Below are 26382 nucleotides of genomic sequence, written 5' to 3'. Positions count from 1 at the left end.
TACATCCATGCTCTAAAGAGACATCAGGATGTGCTCTCAGCTCTCTCCCATGCCCCTCTGCCCCCATTGCCCTAAATGGCAGCAGCTGTCTTGTACTCCTTGCCGAAAGGCAGCCAGCTCTGAAAAGGAACACAACCACTCTCTTCAGCTAAGATTTGAAGCAGAAACAGAACCTCAAATGGAAAGTAAGATTACAGCACCGTAACCTAGATGATTACAAAAGGGGAAATGTTCAGACTAGAACCTAACTCGAGATAAGCTCTCCCAAAGGTTAAGCGCATGCAATAAATACCTCCACGCCTGCCATTGGCCAAGGCTGCTCTTAGCTGCAAATGGGCCAATCTAGAAAACTCAAGGACCCATATTTCTCCTCCCATTTGCAGACCATTTTTATACCCCGTGGCTCCAAGGCATGACTTTCAACTCACACCAGCCTGAATGAGAGCGATTCAGGGCATCATTTGCAGTGGGATGGTAGTTTTTATAGCCCACCGAGCCTTTGTGGGTAACAGTTCTTCTAAGGTAGACACAGTTCTAATATTAGTGCTAAATGAGCAGTGTGGTTATACTACTAGCCCTTAATTGCTATAAGTGTAACAAACCAGTTCAACTTGTCATTCAGCTGCTGTCGACAGGAAACCACTAACAGCAGTCAACTGACGACACCAAGAAGAATTAGGGTTTCTCTTTCTACATGCTCTAAGGATTAAAAATTATCAACATGAGTTCTTAACTACACAGACTGAAAGGGATTTTTTAACTCTGGTGGACAATTAAGATCGAGCAGGATATGATTTAATCCAAACATAGGACTCACCAGGTAAGTGCAAACAATTTTCCGGCAATTTTGCTTCATTCCTGCTGCCTGTTTATTTCCCAGAGCTCCACTGGGTGCATCTTCTTAGAGTATTTAAAGATTTGGCCCATCTATGGACCAATGGTAATTAAGCCTTTAAAGATTGGGAGTGGGATGTTGAATGGGCCATACTGCTGCTGTGGGTCGGGACAGGGGGCACCTCTTCCTCTCCTGGCAACACCTCATTGCTGAAATCAAGGCACTTTCTGAGGTGGGACTGATGCTCTAAGTCAGACACTGACCCAGTGGGCACAGGCCAATCTCTCTCTCTTGCAAAAAAATAAAAGTAGATGAAAGCCCTTTAATTAGCAGGGGGTGAATGAGTTTCTTGCAGCTGAACTCCTTGGGAAGAAGAGAGAGAGGAGAAAGTGAAATCAGGAACCCAAATCTGAATCTAAGGGGAGGTAGAAGTTTGGATGCTCAGGCTCTGACTCAGCACCCATGGGTGCTGTGTGCAGTGCAGAGAAGGGTTGAGGCTTTAATTCCTCTTCTGCCAAGAGGCATATTTGGGGCTGAGGATCTCTGCTTTCTTTTGCCCCACTGAAGGTGGGTTAGATGGTGTCCTTGAAGGCAACATTTTATTTCCACCAGCTCCTCTATTCAAGCTGGTAAAACCAGTGGCAGGTTAACGCTGGTTGTGGGCAAAGCTTCTGGCAAGTTGGAGATTTCCAACAGTTACAGGAAGGATGAACATACTGCTTCTCCCCTTGGTCACTTCCCATCCCCATACGTGCAGAGTCAACACTAAGTCCATAACTTTCATTCCTGATTAGAATTTAGGCCAGACTCAAAATTCCACAGTGCTCTGACTCGGAGTCTGGCTGTCTCAGAAGCTGCCTTTTTTGCTGTGCCACTTCTGGGAGGGAATAGCAGTTGCAGCACTGTGGGACATTTGCATCTCAGACCTCCTCAGGTGTTTGCCTGGGGCTTTGTGGCCAGTGATGCCTGGCAAGACAATGCTCCTCCAGGTGCTTTGGTTACCCCACTTGTGAAATCGGGGCATTTCTTGCCTTTCTTGCAGGGCTGCTGTGGTATTTAATTGATTATGGATCTGTAAAAGTGCAAAATCAGGGCAAGATGCGTACATTGTCAGCAGTGAATGTTCCTGCTGCACACAGAGCACACACATGTCCCTGCTCTGGTACGTGCTGAAGAAGAGAAGGCAGATGGAAATTAAGAGGAAAAAAAGGACAGCTGCAAGGCAGCAAAAGCACCCTCATTAGTATGCTCCATTAGTCATTCTATCAAGGTTTAAGTAATTTTTATCAGAATATTTGGGGGCTGCAGAGCTTGTGATTTCTTTTCCACATTTTGTTTTTTCTCCCAGACCTCCTGCAGTATTATCATTATACTGATGCACAATAACCTGTGAAAAAACCCCAACTTCTGGCCCATGCTTGTTTTGTTCTGCCAAAACAGGGCTATTGCTGCACCTTGAGGGTTACAAAGGCAAAGGCTGAATTTTCTGATGGAGGAGGAAAGACACATTTAAGTGAAAATTTCTCAAAGGTGCTACTGATTTTTCTTCATCTGCTTTTCCAATGACTTTCCATGCTCAGCTTAATCAACATGGGGTGTTCTGTTGCTTTTATACCCTGGGCTCTCAGCTGAGATGGTGGGCTACCCAGCCCCTGTTAAGTAAACCCACAATATCCCAGGCTGAGCATCCCACTTCTGCACAATTTGGGCTGTGTGTTTGTTTCAGACAAGGCTATCAGCCCTTTTATTTCTGCTTCATGACTTTTTTCCTGACTGACCTTTCAGCCTTTAAATCTCTGTGGCAGCTTTTTGAGCACATTAGAATCCTTAAAGGTCTTGAGGTTGTGTTTAAGTGCAGACAAGGCTTTTTGTCATCTCACTCCGGTGTGGAAACAGGTCACCATGGGTTTTGTGGGGGTCACGGCACTGTATTGATCAGGGGCACTTAGGCACATCATTACTTCATCATGATTTGTCTTCCTTCCTTCCCCTCATTCTTTCCATTCTCTCTATATTAAAATGGGGAGTTTCCTTGCTGCTCTTCCATGGTTGACAAGACTCTGGAGGCAACCAAGCATTGACTCCATGTGGGTGAGCTCCCCTATAAATAAGGTTCAATCACAGGCAAGAATTTTGCAAGACACCTGGGGCTAAATCCTGCTGGAGCCCTCGGTAGCTCCAAAGTTTCCATTCACATCTTCGTTTTACATGGTGCAAGTCAGCTTTCTTGTTAGGTTCACACCACATTGCAAGATTAGAAGTAGCTGAGGGGATAAAAAAAGATGCAATTCCCCCTTGGCAGAGGGTTTGGCAACAAATTGCAGCCTTGGGGTCCTGCTGCTTGTTGTGGAAGAAGTGGCTGCACCACTGGACATCACTGTGAAACTTGAAAGAAAGTACATCACCATATAAAATGGAATATACAGGATCTCAGTTATTGCTTAAAAATAAATGCTAAGGCACAACATACACAATACAAATGTAAACCAAGCCTACAGTATTTCATGCTGAACAAGCCATTTGCTTCTCACAGGTCAGCCTGTCTTCCATAGAAGGGTTAAATCCATGTGAATTCATTTCACTGGCCAGCCAAAAAAAATCCCTTCTAAAAAACAAACCTCAAAACACAGCAGTTTCTTGTGTTGAAATAAAAAATAGTTTCTAATTATAATTTTTCCAAGAAAAAGTTGCAGCTGAGCAGAACAATGTTTCTGCGGTTTTGCAAAGTAATTTTGCCTTTGTTAATGTTGGTTAGTTTTAAGTCAGAAAACATTGCGGGCTGGCCTATTCAAACTTCCAAAACCAAATATAAATGTTTGAAGGAGAGGGATGCAGCTGAGCAAAGGTGTGGAAAGTGTGATCAATGAGGAATTTTTGCAAGAAGTAATGTTGCTTCATTTGACAGGGCGGCTGCAAAGGAGGGTATAAATTTGTCCCCCATGGGCGGGACAATCAGTTGGTGGTCTTTCAGTAAAGGAAATCAGTGCTGATCATTAGGAAGTGATGTTAAGGCTGTGGGAATAGGAGGGCTGGGATAGGCTGACAAGGAGCGGTGGGAATTTCCATCATTGTAAGCCTTGAGGTGCAAGCTAGGTAGCCTCTCAGATGCATTGTAGGTCCAGCAGATTAATGACCTTCTAGCAGCAGTCCTACATTTCTGCCATCCTGTGAAATATATGTGGCTTCTGAATTGAAATGTGCTTTTCAAAATATCTCTCCTGCATTTCCCCCCTCTTTATTTATTTACATAGTCATGAAATTATTCTCTAGATTTGACCAAATCTCACTGATCATTTTTGCTCCTCTGTAAACTGTGAAATGTGTTACTGATCAAAAAGCAGCATGCAGGACTCCTCAGGTCCTGTGTGTCAGGCATGTCGGAGACAGAGCAGAAATAGAAAACACATGGTTTACAAATGAATCCTTTCCTACCTAATGAGGAGAGAAGAGTGAAAAATTATTCAGTTGTCTGGGATGTCTGGTCTGCCTTACTGATGGCTGAATATGCAACACTTGATGGATGAAGGTAGGTTGGAAAAACTCTGTGCCATATCCTTCAAGGTTCTTATGGCCAAGAGGCAAAAGAGGTGATCGGCTCTGTGCCCAGGTCCTTGGAGTCCCAATTTACTACCAGCTGTGTCTCGTACACAGAAGGTCACAACCTACCCTTTTCTCAGATTTTTGTGCTTCCCTGGGTTATGGTGGCTAGTGGTGAAGGACCATTGGGTCACATGAGGTGTCCTCATAAGAAGGTACTCCTCCATGAAACCCTGGGGTGGGAAAGAAAAACCTTGACAAAATGCCATGGGCAGAGTAGCTGCAGGACTTATTTCAGCCCAGCCAGTTGCTTGCCCAGTACCTGAGCTGTGATAGCACCCACATTTAAGTGAATAGTTGTTAATGGTGAATGGCTCGGAACCATGAAGATTTGGGGCAGAACATCTTAAAATATATATGTGTGGGAGGATAATGCTTGAGAAGTGGGCTTTGAATAGAAGTTAAATTTCATCTGTGGAAAAATCAAGGCATCACCTGCGATACGTGATAGAAGGAGGGAGAACTAAGATCATAGTAAGCAAATGGAGAAACTGATATAAAAACTTTAACTTGACTTTTATCTGAAGAGCTTTTCCTGGCTGTCTCTTATGTATTTAGCCTTCACCATTTTAGAAGCACAGGAAGAAGACCGCAGCTGCTTGAGACATTAATATAGCAGACTTGCATGGGGAATTATTCTCTTTCCACTAAAAGATGCCAATATGCACGGTAGTTTTGTGACAGAACCTTTCCAAGGGTGGTGATTTCCCATGGAATGCTTTTTTTCTTGGAAATTTTGGTGGAAAAGTGGCAAAAAACATTCTGTGTAAGTCACTGGCGGGCTGCCAATGCATAACAAGGGAACCATGAACATGGGGCTCTGTACAAGAGAGGTCTTAGCTATGTGGGAAGAAATCTAGGTTGTTTAAATGCAATATTGCTGCTGCTAATGAGAGTATGGACACTGGCAAAGCAAGAAACTTGAGGAGATATGATTTTTTGTGGCTCTGATGCAATAGAATAGAATAGACCAGATCAAAGATGAGGTAACCTGAATGTGGATCAGCCCCATCACTTCTGTGCCATAAATAATGACTTCTGCAATAGATCTGCTGCAAGATTTGGCCTTGTTCTGCCACATTTTTATCTCTTTTGAGCACCACAGGGAAGTTTAAATATTCTTTTAATTCTGAAAGTCAAGCTCATCTATTTTTGAATAAGGCATTAAAAAATTGTGGGTTTTTTTTTTTCTTTATTAGCAAAGGGAAATAATATTGAGGTAGGGTTTTGGCTTCTCCAAGTAGCTCATAGGCATAGCATGAGCAGTGTAGAGGAAGCCTGGCAGGGAGGACTGGTATGGGTAGGAGAGAAGAATCAGCACAATCATGTCCAGCATGGACAGGCTCTTGGGAGCAAGGACCACAACCTCCTCCAGCAAGGTTTTTTGTGAGGGCTGATCCTGCTTTGGGATACAGTGCTTCTCCACTGGCTCTTTTGTGCAAGCAGTTGTACTTGTTCTGAACAGTGGAAATTCACACTTCCATGAGGTCACCTGAAAAGGTGTCTGTTTTAAAATGTTTACCTTTCACCTCATTAGTTCTTTTATATGTGAGAAGAAGAAAAAGAAAAAAAGTCACTTTCTCCTGCCAAAAAGGCTTTTTCTAAGTGGGGCCAGACAAAATCTCTTTGTGGTCCCTACCAGCACAGCATCCCCCAGTTACCATCAGATGAAGCCACTGCTGTATTTTCATCTCAGTTCCCCCCTCTTCCCAGTGATAGCCCTGCAGTGCCCATGGGTTTCAAAAATTAATGACAACAGTGAAACAAGAGGCAGCTCACCACCACCCTGTACTCAGGGTGACCTGGTACCTGGGACTAGACAAGGCACCTGTGTCTGAGTGTCATCCCAAACACAGTGACATGTTTAGGATAGTAAATCAGGGGGAAAGGTTCTCTTGGAAAGCAGAGACCCAACAGGTGGTTCCCCAGCAATGGGACTAGACTTTCCTAAACACAGTCCAGGAGCTAGCCCAGGATGGGGACAAGGGATTTGGACAGAATCATAGAATCATTTAGGTTGGAAAAGACCTTTAAGATCATCAAGTCCAACCATTAACCCAGGACTGCCGAGTCCACGACCAAATTTTGAAGGGTGGGAGAATGAGCCCTGATGTTGCCTATTTTAATAGTCATGATGCTGCCTCAAAGAGCTCACGAAGTCTTTAAGTGCTCAAAATGGAGGCTGGTGGGTCTGTTATAGTGCATCAGCTTCTTCCAGGAGCAACAGCACATTGCATTAAATAAACTTTGAATATACTAGAGGAATAGAAACAGGAGGTTCAGATGGTGAATTAGGCTACTCATTCTTAATAGGGAAGAGAAAAACATGGCCAGACCGTAAAAACAAGATCTGGAGGGAATGAGCTGCCCATCTTTCACAGCAGCAGTATAAGGAAGCAGCCATAGGGGCCAGTTTCAAGAGGAGAGGTGCCTTTGTCCCTCATGGTGGTTTCAGATCAAAGCTGGAGTCACCTCTGCAGGCAGGCACTTAACAGGAACACTTTTGGTTCCATATGAACTGGATAAAATGCAGTGGGAGTGGGTGGTGCTGCAGAAGGAGGCTATGTAGTGGGCCACCAATGCAGATGTCTGGCTGTGGGGACATCCTGGTGGGCTGTGGGTCATCTGGAGGGAGGCTGCCACATTTTCTGGTCACTCTCTGCATTCTGTGGACTGGTGGGTCCCGGAGGTCTGTCTTACAGGCAAACCTAAGAGCTCATGGGCATTTACTGCATGGACTGGACCTCTGGTCTCCATGCATATCTTATAGGGAACCGGGAAGGGTAGCAGAAGCAAGCCAGCTTCAGGATTGCACACTTGTATAGAAGCCTTCAAAGATACTGGAGAACATCTGGGGACTGATGTATGAAAGCAGGGTGGAAACCGCTGCCAGACAGACCCTACTCGGCTGGGTGAGAATACAGCCTGGGCTTTCAGGTCAGGGAAGAGGGGGCAGGTGGTGACCATCTGGGGTGACCTGGGAGCTCTATGTAAGACTTTCCTTCTTTTTGTTGCCCTTTTTCACATACTTTCTCAGTGGTCTCCCTCCAGCTGCTTTCAAAGGATATCCCTGAGCTGTCACTTCATGATTTCTGAGTAAGCAAATTGCAGAAAGTCACTCTCTGCCTGGGCTTCTTGACTCCAGGTCTCATCTCATGGCCATGGTCCATGCAGGTCCGGGCATGGCCCAGCCTGCAGGAAACAGAATAGGCACAAGGGTGAAGGGACATGCCCCAGGTGACATGTAGGGGCACAGCCAGGCTATCTCAGATACTAAAATATCCTTCCTGGGATGCAACAGGCAGAACACACCATATTTAATCCCTTTTATTTTTACTTCTTGCTTCTGACCTGCTTGAACCGTGGCCACTGCTGGAAGGGTCTTTGCAGCAGCCTGGCTGCAGCTGCTGGATTTCCCCACTGTCAGCATCAGGAACGTGTCTCAGATCAGAAGCAGATTTCTGTCTGGAACTGCCACGCTATTGCCCTGTTTCCCAAGATGACTTGGCAGCCACTAGCTTACTTTGAAGCCTTTGCAGCACCTCATGGTAGGTCCTCTTTCCTACCTCAGCAGTGGACGACAAGCATCTTTCTAAAAAAACAACTTCCCTTTTCATAGGAATAGGAAGTGAAGCTCTTAGCAAAGAAAGGTCAGGTACCTCAGATACACTCCACCAAAGGACAAGCCCCTTCCCTAAAGCTCAAAGCACTCCAGCTAACCCTGAAGCTGTCCTCTCCTTCCCCAGCCCCAACCCAGCCACCTCCATCTCTCTCCCCTGCCCTTAGCTGCAGGAGAATTGAGCAGGCAAAATGCAAGCCGGCAAGGGAGAAGTTTGATGAGTCTGCAAGGGCTTCCTCATTTCTGTATCTCCTTGGTATGCAAACAGCAGACCTGACTCTGCAGGACACCTGGCTGAGGCATGATGGGGTAGGTGTCTGTTCTGGTTGTCTTCAGAGTCACCCTGTTCTGACCCTCCAGGGTAAGAGGAACGAAGCGACTCTGAGCACTCACAGACCCCCGCTTACAGCCCAGACAGCCTTGTAGCCCTCCATGGGGTTGTCTTCCTTTGTCAGGAGCACAGAGCAGTTGCAGAGCCAAGGCTGACTTCCATGCAATGCATCTGCTGGGGATTTACTGGGGGGAGCACTACACAGCCCCACAAGCAGTGCTGGGGCATCAGGTATGCATGCTGGAGCATCACACAGCATCATGTCCTCAGCCAGCCTCATCTTGTCCTTGGGTCTTATGGCTGGTAAAGGTCCTCCGCTTTGACCTCAGCTTAGATCTGCCCCATGAAGCCTTTTCTACATTAGGTGTGCATCGCACTCGGCAGATGTCGGCTTGTGTTTGTCCTTCTCAGTGAGAGCAGCTGAAGTACAAATTATCTGAGGTCATTCCAGCCTCGAGTTGGCCAAGACCAAGAGTCCCTTCCCTCCTGCTGCCCCATGCAATGCAAAAATTACCCACAGTGGTTTACACAGTGGTTTTAGGGGGCCTCATCTCTGCAGCAGCTTAAGAAAGTACATAGAAAACACCTTAGAGAAGACAGCGCTTTATGCACTCTATGGGAAGCCTCAGGAGACTGCAGAAAAAATCCTGCTTCTTATACAACATTTATATCCTAAGGCAGAGGTGCTTCAGTCTCCCTATCGAAGGTGCTGAGGCAGAATGAGAAAGTCACTTCCTCAGAGACACCCACAGGTCCAGGTCTTCATTCGTTAGCCCACACTGCTATGGTTGAGTAGGTTCATAGAGGGTTGGGGCTCACTGAGCAAGATGCATTTCATCTGAAAAAAGGCCTTTTTTTAATCACAGAAAGGAAAGATCATTGCAAAGCTGTTTGCACACTGGAAAACACAACCCATTCACAGTCATTGTAGCTGTTTTTAATGACAGCTGTTAATAGCCTGTAGGTTTTGCTGGGTTTTGTGTCTGGATTCTCTTTGGGTTTCTTGCCTTCCCCACTGCTATTTTCATTGGACAGATTGTCTGAGAAGTGCAATTCCCCCACCCCCCCACCCCCCTCCCAGATGATCATTTTTATGTTCAAAATAGAGCAAGGAATCCTTGGGGGGGAGAAAAGAGTCAGTTCTGACACAAAGACCTGATTAAAAAAAGAAAGCCCATTAAAAGCATTTGCAAAATCAGGCTGCTCCTGCAGTCTGGGGGTGTAACAGTCAAAGCAGTTGGTCCCATGGATGGTGGGGACGTGGTGGGAGCCAGAGGTCTCTAACAGAAATTCTGCAAGGCCCTCAGCCCCATGGAGCATCTGTCATGGGTCGGACCAGTGGTTCGTCTGTCCTCGGATCGTGTCTCCAGGAGCAGCTGCGTAGGAAGCAGGCAAGTAGGGAACATCCCACCCCCATCCACATTCCCCTGAGGGTGGGGAGAAGCCCAGCAAGCCTCCTTTTCCTCTCTTCCATCCCTCCCTCACGTGATGCCCCCCCCCTTGCCCTGTTTCTCTTCCCCAAGATCTGTAGGGTAGAGAGGTGATGGGGGCACTGCCCAGCAGCGGCTAAGATCCAGCCCCAAGGGGTGGTTTGCAGGGATGCTGTTCCCTTGGTTTACTGCAAAAGGAGAAGAGGACAAATAAGTCCCAGACATGCACATTATGGTACTCCCATTCTTCTCTGTTGCCCCAGGGTCTGGGGGTTAAGACAGGGTATATGTGTGGGGAAGGCTGGCTGGAGCTGTGGTGAGTAGGGTGAGTGCTCTGACATCCAGTAGCTATTTCTGACATGAGACTGGAGGTGTCCAGGTGGGAAACTGGAGATGTATATCTTTCCCTATAGTCCTTTGCCTTGCCTGAGGTTGGCGGGAGGGAGCATCATTCCCTCTGAGACCTGACCCAAGGAGGGGGTCTCTGATAGCAACGAGTGCCTGAGCATCAGCCTACCACCAGCTTCATTGCTCCTCTTGAGATATGACTAATGGGTCCTACTAAATGCTACCCTCTTGCTAGGAAAAGGCAGCCTCTGGGATGCAGGGCCTCCAGGAAGGGCCTTCTCCAGGACAGAAATGTGGGTGGCCACATGTAAAGGTGTGGAGGAACACCTCATCCACCTCTTTCTTGTCCCAGGGCTGTGAGGGCTAGGACCTCTCCACATCCCTACAGACCAACATGATGTGCTCTCAAAGCGCTGTGAAACAGCGCATCATGGATTCTGGCCAAGCAAGTGTGGCCTGTGCCCACTTTCATAGAACTTAGATGTCAGACAGGGATGGCCTGCAGAGATTTCTCCCTGCTGTGCTCCAGCTCATCCATAGTCCATCCACAAGCCTGGCCTACATGTGTGTTGGGCAGCAGATAGATTTAAGTTGAAACTTGGGCTGAAATTCCAGCCACTGCAGAAATTGCCATCCAGCAGTGCAGTTTCATGACAAAACTTCCCACACCTGAGGGACCCCAGAGATGCTCCAGGGACCCAAAGAGATGTACCTGCTTCTCCTGGCCCCATCTTCCTCCTCCCTCTCCCCTCCAGTGCATCCCACCTCCCTGTTCTGCAGGACCTGAGGTCCTGCAGAGCCATCCCCAGCAGACATCCCACATAGCTGATGCAATGCCTGGGGCGAGCTCATGGGAAAAGCATGTTTAAGGGAGGTGGGATAAGCAGCCTGCCATGTTGCTTTTCCCTGCTCTGGGACCCTGAGCCCTGGCTCTCTTTCCTGGCCTGGAGCCTCTTGCTGAGCATCTGCCAGGTTCCAGCAGGGTGCAATGCTCAATGTAAGCAGCCATTTTTCCTCCAGACAGATGTTTTCATTAGCATATGACCACTCTGGCAACAGGCAGCTGTTTTCTGCTTCTGGAGAGAGCAAGAATCTTTTATTTTCTTTTTCTTTTTTTTTTAAACCCTTCCCCCTCAAGTAACTTTCTGTGTCTGCTTAAACTCAGGGTTCTGAAAATCTGTGTGCTGCTACCCTGCAGCCTCACACACAGCCTTCTCCCATGGGGTGTCCCAGCTATTCAGAAAGGCCTGAAACAGCCAGATTTTCTGCTTGGTTTGTTTGCTTGGGCCAGGTTCACCTGCAAAGCATGGCCTAAGAAAGACAGTAGATTCAGGGCAGACTTAAGTTGCAATGGAGATGGCAAGCTGACTAGGACTGCAGCAAGAGAACCCAAAATCAGCCAGCGGGCTCCAATCTCATTTCTGTGATGTGTAGCCCTCACCCAGGGGTAAATTGCAGGAGCCCATAGCTCCTGGATTTGTCCTCCACCTGCTGTGGACTGGCAGGGAACTGATGTTGCCAAGACCAGTTTGGCCACACTGGCTGGGCTCAAGACTGGGACCTGCAGCAGCGACACTAGCATTTCACCAGCATTAGCTGGTCCTGAGGCTTGCCCTTCATGCTCCCTCAAAGACCTTTTACACAGGCCAAAGCATATGAAAGAGGCCTCAATGCAAGCACAAATACAACTTGGTTTATTTATCCAACAAAGACCAGGACCGGATGGGATCTAAACATTGCTGGTAGGATATTCCTAGTTCTCCAGCAAGGATGCAACATGCAAGCCAGACATCTGCTTCATTCCCCAGCAAAAACCATGATACTTCTTGCTCTGGGTTCTCCAGCTTTTCATGGGGACTTCTGCATTGCTGCAATTCCTCCTCACACATCTTTTGGCTATGAAAGTCCCCCTGATGTTAGCTGGAGACCCAGCACTGTCTGTATCACAGATCTCGCTGCCCTCCCACTTGCAGGGAGGGGTCTTCAGCAGGACTTTGGCCGCTCTGTCTTAGAGGAAAGTGGCCATAGCCTCCACCTTCTGCCTTTGAGAAAGACCTTCTGCATGGTCAGTGCTGTTTATAGCACAGCACACTTGTTTGTAGCCACCTGCTAACCACCTCCTAGCAACAAAGCAGCTAATAATTTTAAAAAAAGAGATAAAAACTTGAACAAAACCCATTAAAAGTAGAAAGCAGAAAATGCTTCAGTAGCAAATCTTCATTCCTTTTAAAGCAGCTGATCTCTCCAAGATTTTCAGTATTTCTCTGGTTTTGTGTCTTGCAAAGCAATCCAAGGGTGCCAGGTCAGGAGCTGCATTAAAAAGCTATTTTATTGAGGAAAAGGAGAATTTAATGCATCTGGGATATTCCTAGAACTGGGGGAAATTATTTTTTTTACTGAAGTTTTTGCTTCTTGCTGATGCAAAAATACAAATTTGGAATAGTTAAATTATTGTATCCAAAGCAAGTTGATTTCAGCAATTCTTTCTGTAAGGGGAGGACTTGCAAAGAAAAATTAAACATTTAAAACTGCATATATCTGTATTTTCAAAGTATTTTTTTAGAGTTTCTAATGAAATTTCCTTTTAAAGTGTGGTGGGTTTTTTTAAAAAGAAGACATTCTGGCATTTTAAAATGAAGTGAAATACCTAGTCCTGGTGAACTATGAAAATGCTTTGTTGGGCCCACCCTCAACTCTGAATGGAAAGGGGGCTCATTTTGTGATTTCACTGGGCTTGGGGGAGGGTTTTGGAGCTGCCCTCACAGTGAAACACTGTTTGATTTCTTGGGTCTTAACCTGTTTTTCCGTGGCACAGTTTCGTAGGGGTGAGGCAGATGATGAGCTAAGACTTCTGCTTTTCTGCTAGATTCTGTCTTGGTTTTTCCCTGTACCCACCCATGCAATCCCAAGGCCATTTGTCTGTGTCGTCCGCATCCTTGTTGCAGGAGACATTGCTGCATTTACATCAGAAACAACTTTGAGCTCTTTTGCTCTAATAGCGGAAACCAGCCGACCGCACTAACTGTTGTGCCCGTGATGCAGGGCTGCTTACCGTAAAGACGAGATGGGCAAATGCTTGCAGGGCTTGGATTAGCCCAGGTACCTCCATCCCACCCTCTGATCTGCTGCAACAAAAGATGTAAGTACATCCAGCAGATCCAATTTGATACCATCCTGTTAGCTTTAACCTACCCTGGGGGCACTCAAAACATGTGGAGCATAGGGGCAAGGCAGGTCTCCAAACCTGTAGTCAACAAAGATTTGTGTCTACCTTTACTGGACTGAGTTCAGGTTGGTGGGTTGACTCTGTAGGGTATGTTCTCCAGCCCTTTTTGAAGATGAGCAGGTGACAGGACATTTAGTCACATCCTCCCCACTCCACCGTGAAGACATTGCCCAAATGCCAGCAGAAGCATTCCTGGAGCAGGGCCTTGTGGTGGGATCTTCAGAAGACCTCCCCTTCACCCACTGCTGTGGGCACATCTGTACCTGCATTCAGCTTAGCTAAAACGTCACCTTAACTGCCCCTCTAAAGGTTACGAATATTACCTTCTGTCACCCTGCACATGGGGCACACAGCATGTTTTAGAGATCCTATACAAGCATCCAGTGTTCCTGCGACCCGCCTGCTTGTCCCACACATGTTCAGAGCTGGATGCTACACAGAGCTCACTGTCCTGGCATCTATTGACTTCTTCAGCAAAGGCTTGCTTGACTCTCCCAGGAAGAACTCTGTGTCAAATACTTTTATTCAAAACTTACCAGCAGCTATGCCAGTCTATTTTTGCCAAAGCTTTTCAAGCATATGGAAAGCTTTTGTGTTGCCTTAATTTATTTTTTTTTTGTTCCGTTTTGATTGCTGTTTACTTTAAAAAGAACTTGTTTTACAAATTTTCTTGTTTTGAACTTAAGTAACGTTGAGGAAACAGGTTTCCCCATACTCAGTTATTAAATAGAAACAAACACTTTTAGATGTGAAAAAATGTAAATTAACGAAAGGAAATTTTCATGCTTTTCTGAGTTACTGTTTTCTCCCAAGTGTTCCTTTCCACTGGGAAAAAACAAAACCAACCAACCAACCAACCAAAACCCCCAAAAGAATCAATCAAACAAACAAACAAAAAAGGCTAGGAGAGCTACTATCCATTACTTTCCTCAGAAATATTTTTTTGCGAAGCTAATTTTAAAAAACATTAATCAGAAGCAGAAACACAGCAGAACAACATACATTCAACTCAGCCACCTTTTTTTAGAAAAAAAAAAAAAGACTTTAAAAAATGAAAACTCCACCAGCTGTGGGCTGGGAGCTTACCAGCAGCTCTCTGCATCTGACAACATTTGTCTGCAACACTATTTTGGGAATTTGTATAACATCTGCCAGCATGAGGGATGGTCGTGTTGGCTGCTGAAGGCTGCAGGGGCAACCTGGAGAACATGACCCATAGATTTCATAGGCACTGCAACTACACAGAGCTGTACTAAAGTCTTTTGTGCATGGGTGGGAGCGAGTGACCTTTGTGGGAGACTTTTCACTGGTTCCATTTCCCAGCCGTGCTGGGACACACTTTTCACTGCTCTGCGCAGCTTTGCACCATGCATTTTTGACATATGCATGTGGGGAGAAAGCTTAGTTTGTGCAAGTGTGCAGAGAGGTGTTCCCAGTTTCAGCATGGTGCAGAAAGGGTTGCAATGTCCCCCTGGACACAGGAGCACTGTCCCCTGCCAGAGGAGCTGGGATGGCCACAAGCCCTTGATGTGACTTGCTGAGGTTGACCTTCCTCCATGCCCATTCCCAATCTGTCCCAACAGTGTTGACACTGGGAGCAACTCAAAACCCTAAAATGTGCAAACACCATTCTATAGATGGTCCATCAAGCCTCTCATATGATCAACTTGGTGACGTGACTGCTGGTCGAAGCATATCGCTGCTTTGTGCTGTACCTTACATCCTGTAACTGCCAAAAAGGCGGCAATTGCCACACCTGTATCTCCCATTTGAGAGCAGAGTATACCAAAGACCCCGAGATGCTCCAGTGAGATAGTAACAAGGACTGTAGATAGATGTCCAACATGTAGGTGGGCTTTGTGCCTTTCACGACTGGTAATGAGTGGTATCTAAAACCTGTCCATCTTCCAGCCTTGCCTTAAACCTTGACTTAAAACGATATCTTGCATTTCCCTGGGTGAAAAGAGAACTCCAGCTACTTTCACCTACTATCCTGGCAAATAACACCATTCAGAATCAGAAATCCTGGCACAAAGTTATCTTCCACTAATTTGCAAGTGGAAGAGCGTGAAAAGCTCACTTAATAAATCATGTGCCACTGCATGACAACCAGATCTCCTAAGCAAAGCAAACCCTGGTTACAACCTAGAAGGGAGGCTGCCAAATTAAAAACAACTTGCTGCAGGAAATGCTGTGGCTGATTTAGTGGGTGAAACTTCCCCTCCAACTGTGTTGTCAGTGCCTAGAGTGGTGCTGAGACCTGGTGACAGATGGATGGGCCATCTGTAAACTCAGGTCAAAGAAAAGCTCAGAGAAGTTTGGATGCTGAAAAACTTTTAATTGGAGAGAAAAATATGTAATGAGCTATACTGAAAGATTTCACCAATTCCTTCCATTTTGCTCACTTTATCAATGAAAATAAAAATGAGGCAGAAGGGAAAAGATATTTCAGAAAAATAACACCTTAAAATATTGGGATGGCTCTGTTAGAAACCTCATTTCAGAGTCCCAGTTTCTGAAATATTAGATAAGTGCCAGAAAGAAAAAAAATTGTTTTACCGGAATATTTTTTCCCACAAGTCTGGTTTGCTGAAAGCTTTTACGAACACATCTGTTGGAGTCTTGACTATCACGACACAGTGCCAGACTGACATTTGGGGGAACTGACTAACTACGTTGGTCCCTGGAACTCCAGTTCCCAATACTCCATGTTCATTGCAGACCTTGAGGTATTTTGTCAAGGTTAGGAGCCAGTGTGTCTTTGCTTAGCTATGACTATTTGAGGTTTGGGTTGTTTGGTGGTGGTGGGTTTTTTTGGTTTGGTTTGGGTATTTTTGTTTTTTGTTTTTGACATGTAGTCCACACCTTTCAATGCCTTTGGTTCAAAGCAGGGGCTAGGACAGACTTTGGTGCTGGACAGTGTAGATACTTTATATACTCATGCCAGCGGCTCTTCAGCAATGTTGGCTTCAACTACTCCCTGCTTTTTCAGGGGGTTGAGGAGGCTGAGTTTGTCATGGTTTGGCTATCTTGGCTACCCAGATCCAATATTATGCTAGAATTATTGACCAGAGCTGAGATTACATTTCTGGGCTGCAAGTTAAGTGAGCCCTCAAGCACAAGTGTGGAAACCCTGGTGTGGACCAGAGGATAGTCTATGGAAAGGGTTTGATTCATTTGTCTCTAGTGATCTTTGAGGTGTCCAGGAGGTCTGACACACACATGTGCGGTTGGGAAACATAAACTATGACATATGGGAAATTCATAACTTCTGAGAATCCAGAGCACATCAAAAGGTACCAGAGCATTGCACATGGGCAACTGAGTCAAGCACTAGGCTCACACTTTACAGGCAGGGTGGGTGCAAGCCACATCGTATTTGACTCCCTAACCTTCTTGCAGTCCTCTGAAGTGTCTCATGAAGTCCCATGACTTTATGGACAAGCTGAGTGTGTGCCCATTCTGCTTAAGCATGAGGAACAGTGGAACTGGTACCATGCAGATAGCTACCACATCTGCGTGCTGCTTTTGCTGCAGGGGAGGGACATGACCTACAGAAAGCACTGAGCAGCATGAGTACATCCACTGAGCAGCATGACTACAGCTCATTCTTGACCTGGGCACTATGTGACCCTCTTGAAGCCCTGGGATGCCTGAGCACAGGGTTATTCCCCAGGATCTCCCAACCCTCCAGCAGTACATGCATGTGGCATCACCCACTGGACTAAGTCTGCTCAGTGCCAGCTGGGGATTTCTGCATTGGAGTGGGGACATATCCAAAACAGTCATTTCTGTCCATTTTTTTTTTTTCTGGTGACTTACAGTGTCTGTCTGAGCCTCATCTGCAGTGTGAAAAACCGGAGTTGTGGGGGAACTGAAACAGTGAGGTTCACAAGGTCCAGTGTAGTAGGAGGACTATAGATGGGATGATTTTAGACTCTCTCTCCATTGTCCCATTGTCCTGAATTCTCATCTTCTCCAACTTTCTTCATGAATAAGAAGATTGTTTTTTCCCTCAGTACCTGCCCCTTTCCCCAAGAGTGGTCTCATTAAAAAGTAATTTCTGGTCTTCCTTCCAGGATGGGATTGCTCGGGAGCAAAAATCAGCTGACCTCCCATGAGAAACACGCTTCTGGAAGCAACCCAAAAACCAAGAGTAAAACCCCGCCGGCCCCACCCAAAGTAAGCTTGCAGTTTTGTGTCCTTTCATGGGATCCTCAGTGAGTGCCTGGAGTGATGCAGGCCATGCTTGTGTGTGCCAGAAGGAACTTGAGTACTTCTGTTTCCTAAAATGTGGTCACCAATTGGGACGTGTTGCTCAAAGGGCAGAAAAGAAATATTTATGCCTGGCTCCACCTCAAAAGCTTCTTAATACGGGGTGAACCATTCAATTCAACCCTTTCTTTCTCTGGGTTTTTATTCTGTCAAAAAGGGGGACATTTTCTCCTTGGGGATATGTTATGGCCATAAATTGTCTGAGTGGGCTAGGGATGGTGGTGCTCAGAAAGGCTATGCCTTGTTGAGCCTGGCACAATTATTTGCATGGGCTGGACTGGAGAGCAGGGCAGGAGACAGGGAGAAAAGAATGGATGCACGTCCTCCAAGCTGGTAGCCATATCTTTTAGACAGGGCTGCTGCCTTCAGTGCTCTGCAACCCAGGCTGGTGTTGCTGACTTGCAAACGGCACAAAGATGTGCTAGATTCCGGCTGAGATTCAAAGCTGCAAACCGCAGTGGAAACTTTACCATTAAGGAGGACAAGAGGTTCACTAAAGAGGGTCTATAACTAATCTGTGTTGGGGTAGGTCTGAGAATCAGGAATCCTGAGCATCTGCTTCTTCCTTTGAATCCATATGGCCTCTGCTTGCATGGACACAGATCAGTAAGACACTGTGTCAGCATTTAGGAGACCTCAAATAACAAACTCCTTGTTTAAACTGTGGAAATCACTTTGCCTGTCTGTCTGATGCTGTACAGGGGACTTGAAGTTGTTTTTTCTTGCCCTTGTCAGCACTGCAGCCAGCAGCCAGCACAAGAGAAACTCTAGGTACAACTTTTATGTGAAAACCATCTCAGGTCTTGAGCTCTGAGAGTGGGGGAGGAATTGCCTGTCATTGTTTTTGATGACAGGTGAAGGTGTATTTTTTACTCCTTCAGTTTCATTTCTGAGTTTTCCTGTGGTTATAAAGTCCAGTTTTCATGACAGCAGATGTCAGATTGACCAAGAAGATGTCCTTTTCCTAAATTTCCTTCTCCCCGGCTCACTGGAGAGGAGCTGCTCTCAGTGTAAACATAGTATCATCAATCACCTTCTGACACTTTTTTTTTTTTTTTTTTTGTGCCACAGGCACTAAGCTCTCCCATGCCAGAAGTCCATATTTCCTTCAATTAAATTAGACAGGGCAGTGGGAGAGCAGCTTCCCCCACCCACCCACTGCTGTTAAGCAGGAGTCAAATGGTGGTGCAGACAGAAAACACTAGATGTTTTTAATATGGAGACTGTAGTTTTTTATATACCTTTTTTTATACCTTTTGCATGGGTATAAAAATACCTGGTACTGGTCAAAGACCCACCACAGTCATTAGGTACTGTACCTTGGACTGATCACAGGGTTGCTGTTTGTAGTTGGGTAGAGGCCAACAGAGCCCACAGGACCGTTTCCATGATATTAAGCTCTTAGCCCACAAAACAAGGGGGTCGCATCCCAGCTGCTGATTAGAGGTGGCCTATGGCCAGTTGGCCACCCTCAGGTTCTGGACCAAACCAAACTAGGGACCACATCCATGTTTTAAAAGTGTGCCTAGATGAGTTATAGTACCTTGCTTCTGTTTAATTTGTTGATATAGTCACTGCCTCCAGTCTTCTGAACATATCCCTGAGCAAAGGATATTTGATGAGCCTTGGGACTTGGTTTTCTGCTTCAAATGATATTGCAATTGTCATTTCTCAATGGGGTCATTCATGTCTCATCCCCCATTGATCCAAAATCTGTTATCAGTGAACAAGAGTTATATAGACCAGGGTCTCAGTGGGTGGGTAGCAGATTAATGCTTTTATTCAGAGGGGAGCCAAGGATTATTCAAGCTTATAGTTAAGACAGCTATGAACACATCATGGCAAAATGTGCTAAAGCCATCACGACACATACAGAGCCAGATGTAGGGGCTGTTATCTGACTACACTGGGCTCCGGATCAGACTGCCACTCCTCTGTGAAGCTGAGAGCAGGTCTCCCTGCAAACACAGCGAAGTAATAAATGTCTTCTTTGTTCTTTCTGTTTCTACCAAAGGGCAGACAATTTATCAACATCTCTCATCTAAACCAAGCCTCTGTACAAGGTAAGATTCTTAGCTCAATTGCTGTTTTTTTCACCTTCCCGTGGGGTTTTGTAAGGTGGTGGTCCCCCAGCAGCAGGTCTTAAGAATGAGCCCTCCTGCTGCAGGCATGCGGTTTCTGTATCTTTAGCATTGCCAGGCGGGGAGGTTTATCAGTGTGTTTTGGAAGATGCAGTTTACATCACTAACTCTTGGTAGCTGCCAGTTTCCCCTGCTCATCAAAGAAATTAAGAGGGAAAAGCACTCCTTCATTGATGAGGAAAGTGAGATCTGAAACATCAACTGCATGAGATTTCTCTGTCTGCTGGCCTGTTTGCAGCATGGTAAATTGTGGATGCTATATCCAGCCAGTTGAAAATTTCAGAGGAAATAGTAGTCATCAAAGAGCCCAGAAAGGCTGTAAAGAGAATGAGAAAAAAGGAAAGAGTATAAAATAAGGTTGCACAGAGCCCCTGCTTGGAGACTGTTTGTTGGCTTCATCCACCTCTGCAATTATCTGCCAGTCGCAGATGACGTTTGGTAGATGATTGCCATTTAGCAGGAAGCCTTTTGTTACCTCTGCCCAACCTCTGACAGAAAATTGCATGTATTTCTGTCCAAGAAGTTTTGAAGTTTAAGGATAGGGAAAGAGACAGAGAGAATTAGAAGAGCGCAAAGAATAGAGGAAGCTTGGAACAAAGCAGCTAGCAACACGTAAAATTTCCTTACATAGGCAAAAATGTAGGATGAGGGGAGACAGGGCCTGAGGAAAGGAAAAAGCAGAGTGGCAAAGAAATAGGATGATGGAGCAACAGAGCTGGGTCTCCTTAGGTGCAATGGATGATGACAGAGGGTCTCTGCCACAGGGCAGACAGAGGGACTCCTGCAACATTAAAATATTCTTCAAAATTGACAGTTCTTGTGGAGATCAAATTCATGGGAGGAGTAGCTCTTCAATCACATGTATAAGGGTGCATTTACATGCAAGTACCATTCTCCCAGAAGCCATACTTTCTTTTGTGAAATTGTTTTCATGGCACGTTTCCAAGTGGCCGTGCTCTCCTACCTCCACAACTGAACAGCCATCACTGTTTTTTTATCAACCTTCTCACTCTGGTGAGAAGCACAACAGAAGCTCTCTTCAGGGAGGCTGCTTTTACTTCTGCTTTGTGCCAGAAGGCAGAAGTGGAAAGATGCTAAAAAATGCATTAAGTACTGTGTTAGACATTTCCAGGTCTCAAAAATATTTTGGTTTGTTATGTTCAGTTCTAGTTTTGGAGGAATATTCATACTGACAGTCTGGAGAACTTATCTTTCTCTACTGGTGCCTGAGTTTCCAGAAATGATGCTATGTCTGACTTTGCCCTGTGTGGCAAAAAGGGCTGAGAGGAACCGTGCAAGATATTTGAGACAGCTGAGATACTCTCATGAAAGAAGGTAATTCAAGTGAATTGATAGAGAAGGCACCAAATCCAGGCAATTCAATCATATAAAAAAATCAAAGAGCTTAATTATATCCTCTGGGAACACTTCAAGTTCAGTCAGGCAAAATTATTGACTATGGAAGCGTGGCATGTAATATAAAATCAAAGCCTGTTTCTTCCTTGGTTTTTTTATATTCCTTGCATATTTTTTTTCTGATCTCAGTGTTGTGCAACTTGTTTCAGTTTCAAGCTTTCACACCACTGCCTCAGAAATCATTTATTTATTTATCGTTAACAAAAGACTAATTCCTCCTGACATTATTTATCTTAATGGAAGTAACACAAAGGCAGGAAGAGTGCATAACTCTGGATTCAGCTGCAATTTTGACAGCATCACTGATCCACTTTTCACTTGGAGTGGGTTCTTTCATCATGTTAGTCTCTCATTCCTTTTAACGTGGTTCTCTAAGCCCTCACCACGATATACCTTGAATTCTGCACCTCTAAAGCCCCCAGTACAGCAAAGTCCTGGCCCATGTTGGTGCCACCAAACACAATAGCTCTATTTGCTTGCAGTCATAGTGTCATAGAATTGTTTAGGTTGAAAAAGACCTTTAAGATCATCAAGTCCAACCATTAACCCAGGACTGCCAAGGCCACCACTAAACCACATCCTATAGCAACACATCTTAAATCCCTCCAGGCATGATGACTCCAGCACCTCCCTGGGCAGCCTGTTCCAGTGCTTGACAACACTTTCAGTGAAGAAATTTTTCCTAATATCCAATTTAAACCTCCCCGACACAACTTGAGGCCATTTTCTCTTGCCCTCTTGTCTCATTGGATAGATAACACATAGCAGATAGATAAAATAACTCCTACCCTTGCTCTGCCAGCTGCTCAGCTGGATTTATGTACCACTGATGGAGAGAGCTGGTCATTTTGCATGCTTGCCCTCAGGTATTTTAATAACCTGCAACTGCACAAAGAATCGGTCTCTCTGCTATATCATTTCTTCTGATTAAGGAACTGCAACTTCTTCCACCTTGTTGCTTGCTTTTGGCTAATCATCATATGAATAGGACTGATTTTCAGGGAGTGGGACCTTAGTGTGCTCTGGAAATTGAAGGTCTTTTGAGGCATCTCAAAATTAACATCAAAGCTCTTAGGTAAATTTTTTTTATAGTTGTTTCTTGAATATGGGTTTGAGTTTGAAAAGAATGCTGTCAGAAATGTGGTTTTCAGCCTAACTGGGGAAAGGAGGGGTTGTTTCTACTGAAAAAGCTGACTTTTCAATAAGAAATTACTTCTCAACAAAAATGGGCATTCCCAATCAAAAGCAAGAGAGAGAAGGAAGATGAGAGTGAATTACCCAAAATGTTCTGATTTTCTAATAAAAATATTAAGAATTTAGGTCTGATATGATTTTATAAGGAAAGCAGACATTATCTGCAAAAACATTCACTGTGCCAAAACACAAGGCAGAAAGGTATTTGGCAGAAAACACTCACACAATGCAAGCCTGGATGACCGAGGAGGCATCTCCCATGCTGTCACATGTGGCTTGCTGACCAGCTGGAGATGCCACAGTCCCAGCCCATAGTCTTCTGCATCTCCACCAATGGGATCTAATGATGTTCCTCTTGGTGACAGCAGCAATGAGGCCCGTGTGCCACCAGCAGCCAGGTGTTTTGAAGTCATCCTTTTCTAGCACACATTTATCTTGGTGAGCCAATCCATGCCATGCTGAAACAGAAAGCTGGACCCATTTGCAGCTGCAGTAACTCATAGCTCAGAGCACCCAGCCGGCCAGCACATGTGCTGGGAGTTGTCATTTACCCCAGGACCATCCTAGCATGGCTCTGAACCAAATGCTGATTGTCTGGGGGACCCTGGCATGGTCTCAGCCTGACTCCATAGCCATGAGACAGTTGCAAAGACCTTCCATTCATGACGGGGTGGTGGTGGGAAGACTGGTTGAATCATTTCTATTAAGCCATCAAACTGGCACTCAGCCTATGCAAACCGAGCTGGTATCTAACTTTCCTGACAGCAGCTCTGAGCCAAGATGTATTTGGCTCGCAATCAAAGTCTCCAGGCTGCTAGCATTATCTGCAAAGCAGTCACTCCTAGAAGCCCCGACAGCTTCTCTGCTGTAGAGTCACTCATGACCTAACTTGATCAAATAGCCCAAGAAAGTATTATCAATGCTGTTTCTCGGTGGGATGACAGATTCAGAGACGGGAAGAGTCACTTTCATCATGAGACGACAAGTCTTGCTGGCATGAGCAGAGAGAGCTTTTCTTCTGGCTCACTTAAGTGTGCAGTGTTTCTCAACACGTATTTTGAGAAGGGGATAAGAGGTGATCATAGTATTTTTTCAGCATATTTTTGTCCCTGCTATCTTTTGCCATTTCTTTCTCCCTCTCCACCCCCACCCCCCCTTTTTTTGTTTGTTTGTTTGTTTGTTTGTTTGTTTCATTTATTCGTGCTTACATCAGCTGCTTCAAGATCAAAACTACATTTTTAATTTTCTTTTCTGGAATACCCAGACACTCTGTGCTTGAAGATGTTTACACATTCGCTTCTATTTTTCAAAGCAAAAGTGTGACCGCTACATTGTTTTACTTTTAAGAGGAGCAGGATGGTGCACATGGATGAATGAGCATGTTTGTTGCGGACACCTCGCAGTAGGCACATGCCCAGAAACCTTTCATGTCAGAGAAGTTGTGCGATAACAACTTTTTCAAGGAGGCAACAAGAGTCTGGGTACATCACTAATGCCAAACACTTTGAGATCCCCCAAGGGGAAGCCCCCCACCATGCAAGCTATTTTTAGACTTCAAAGCATTCCCCCTTGTGACTGATCATCCTTTTCCCCCTACGTAGGAGTGAGTGAGGCCCTGCTGAAACCTCTCACAGATCTCCAAGTTCCTCCTTGCAAGCCTGAAGGGAACTGCTCAGGGCTCTGGTTTACAAAGCTACATTTCCTCCCCTGCTGACCCTTTCTCCTCCCTCCTCTCCAATAAATTGCCAGCAGAGCAGCAGCCAGGCCTTGCACGGACACAAAACCCAAGTTGCCCCAGAGACATGTTATCTTGTGATGACAAAGAGCCAGTCTGGCTGTCTTGCTGTTGGCATTATTTGAAAAGGTCACACAGAGACTGTGGCTTGACGGTCTGTTTTGAAAAATGCTAATAATAGACTGTCCATCGATCTCGGTGCATTAATTAGGCTGTGTACAAGCTAAAACCTTTCTGCAGCAAATGGTCTCCCCTTTTTTCCCCTTCTTTTTCTTTTTTCTTTTTCTTTTTCTTTTTCTTTTTCTTTTTCTTTTTCTTTTTCTTTTTCTTCTCTTTCTAGTTTTCATTCTTTTTTTTTTTTTTCCTTTTTTCTTTTTTTTTTTTTTCTGTTTCACCATCGTGTTCTGTTTAGAGTTTTGTGGTCTTGTGCGTGAGATGATCCTCTTTATAAAGTTTTATCTGCCTCAAAATAGCTGCTCATTTCTGCTTCAGTAGCTGCGAGCATACCGAGCACATATGAACAGTTGCACAACCTCTCCGAAAGCAGCACCAGCACAACCTGGGCATATGCAAACATAGCAATTCAGCTCCAGCCCACAGAGATCTGCCCCAAGGTTGGTTAACAACCTCACAGCACACGTACCAGGCAGCAGCTTTGCCATGCACAGCATGGCTCGCATGCATCAGGGGGTGCAAGTTCATTTTGCCTTGTCAAAATTTAGACTCAGCCAACAGGGCTGGAATAAAAGCAGTTTGGTAGGGTAGGGGATGGGGATGCAGACTTGCTCACAGCCTTGGTCCAGGTGGGTTGCAAGTGAAATGGGAGACACAAAGCACTGGTTTTGTGATCTGCAGCATGTAAAGTGCATCAAGGCCAGGGAGAGGGAAGGACTGTCCTGGAGCATCCGCAAGCCCTGTGGGAATTTCAGCTGAGCAGAGCAGCCAGGCACTATAGAGGTGCTCAAAAGCAGCAGTGTTACTTAAATGTGGTGCCACATCTGCAAGGAATAGTGTGTAAAAGGGATGGCAAGATGCAAGCTAAGTCAAGAGCATCTGGAGGGAGTGTTAAATCCTAGCAATGGGCTCGAATAACAAAAACTGAGATGACTTTATACCTTTTTCATTCAAGAAAACCTGATCTTTTTGACTCAAATTCCAGAGCCACTCTGGGAAATATTGCTCCATCAGTTTTCATTTACCACCATGTAAAGCTCAGGCCAAACACTGACAGGTTATTTATGACCCTTCTTATTTCACACAAACCCTTTTTTCTTGTTGACATGCTGGGTTTTGTGGGTAGGGGGGTCTGGAGTACCTTAAAAACACACACATAGAGGAAACACTTGGGTGAATCAGCATTAGCCCCTGAGCAGAGGCTGTGGTTGACAGGAAAGCAGTGTCGGTGGAAAGCCTGGCTTTTGGGGGATGAGGGTGTGACAGCCCCTGTGTGCAGGGGGGTGAAATGCCCTGCCATACACCCAGGTGTGCATCACCAGGGAACAGGCTGGATTCAATGGTGCTACTTCTTCTTTCAGATAACTTGATTGTGGTTGCACTGTACGATTTTCCTGCCTCAAGTAACCGTGACCTGCAGCTGGTCAAGGGGGAAAAACTCCAAGTCCTCTCCAAGTAAGTGGGGGACAGCTGGGCCTGTTTAACCTGGAGAAGAGAAGGCTGAGAGGGGATCTTATTAATGTCTAAAAAAACCTTAAGGGCGAGTGTCAAGAGGATGGGGCCATGCTGGTGTCCAGCAACAGGACAAGGGGCAACAGGCACAAACTGAAACACAAGAAGTTCCTTCTGAATATGAGGAAAGACTTCTTTCCCTTGAGGGTGACAGAGCACTGAGACAGGCTGCCCAGAGAGGCTGTGCAGTCTCCTTCTCTGGAGGCATTCAAAAGCTCCCTGGACATGATCCTGTGCAACCTGCTGTAGGAGAACCTGCTTTAACAGGGGGTTGGACTGGATGATCTCCAGAGGTCCCTTCCAACCCTGCCCATTCTGTGACTCTGTGAAATGACCTGCTGCCAGAGGGAGATTCAAAGATGAGCATAGTAAGGCTGGGAAAAGGGGGGGGCTTGGGGTCAGACACCAATTTACAGCTCACCAGAGCTGAGCCTGTGCCTTAGTTTTGCTCTAGTGTAACTATGGGTACCTTCTTCTCTCTGCAGGCTGGGGAAGGTGACAGTTCCATGGGTTATAGATACTTTGGGGTTGGGTAGCATCCAGCCTAGA

The 26382-nt window shown here is 45.6% G+C and overlaps 1 protein-coding gene across 1 annotated transcript in view; it reads left to right on the top strand.

Annotated features, from left to right (window-relative positions):
• The first annotated feature begins 326 nt into the window (after window positions 1–326).
• The window catches only part of BLK (BLK proto-oncogene, Src family tyrosine kinase), a 45772-nt gene continuing 19716 nt past the window's right edge, over window positions 327–26382 (top strand). Inside the window, exons 1-4 of the mRNA XM_027811595.2 lie at window positions 327–820; window positions 17466–17568; window positions 19676–19724; window positions 25683–25776. Coding sequence (XP_027667396.1) covers window positions 17467–17568; window positions 19676–19724; window positions 25683–25776 — 245 coding nt within the window. The 5' untranslated portion in view covers window positions 327–820; window position 17466. The remainder of the gene's footprint in view (window positions 821–17465; window positions 17569–19675; window positions 19725–25682; window positions 25777–26382) is intronic.

The sequence above is a fragment of the Falco cherrug genome, chromosome 6 (assembly GCF_023634085.1).
Source record: "Falco cherrug isolate bFalChe1 chromosome 6, bFalChe1.pri, whole genome shotgun sequence".
In the NCBI taxonomy this organism is placed as follows: domain Eukaryota; kingdom Metazoa; phylum Chordata; class Aves; order Falconiformes; family Falconidae; genus Falco; species Falco cherrug.
Note: the sequence above shows the minus strand (reverse complement) of the source record. Positions and strands in the feature narration are given on the sequence as shown.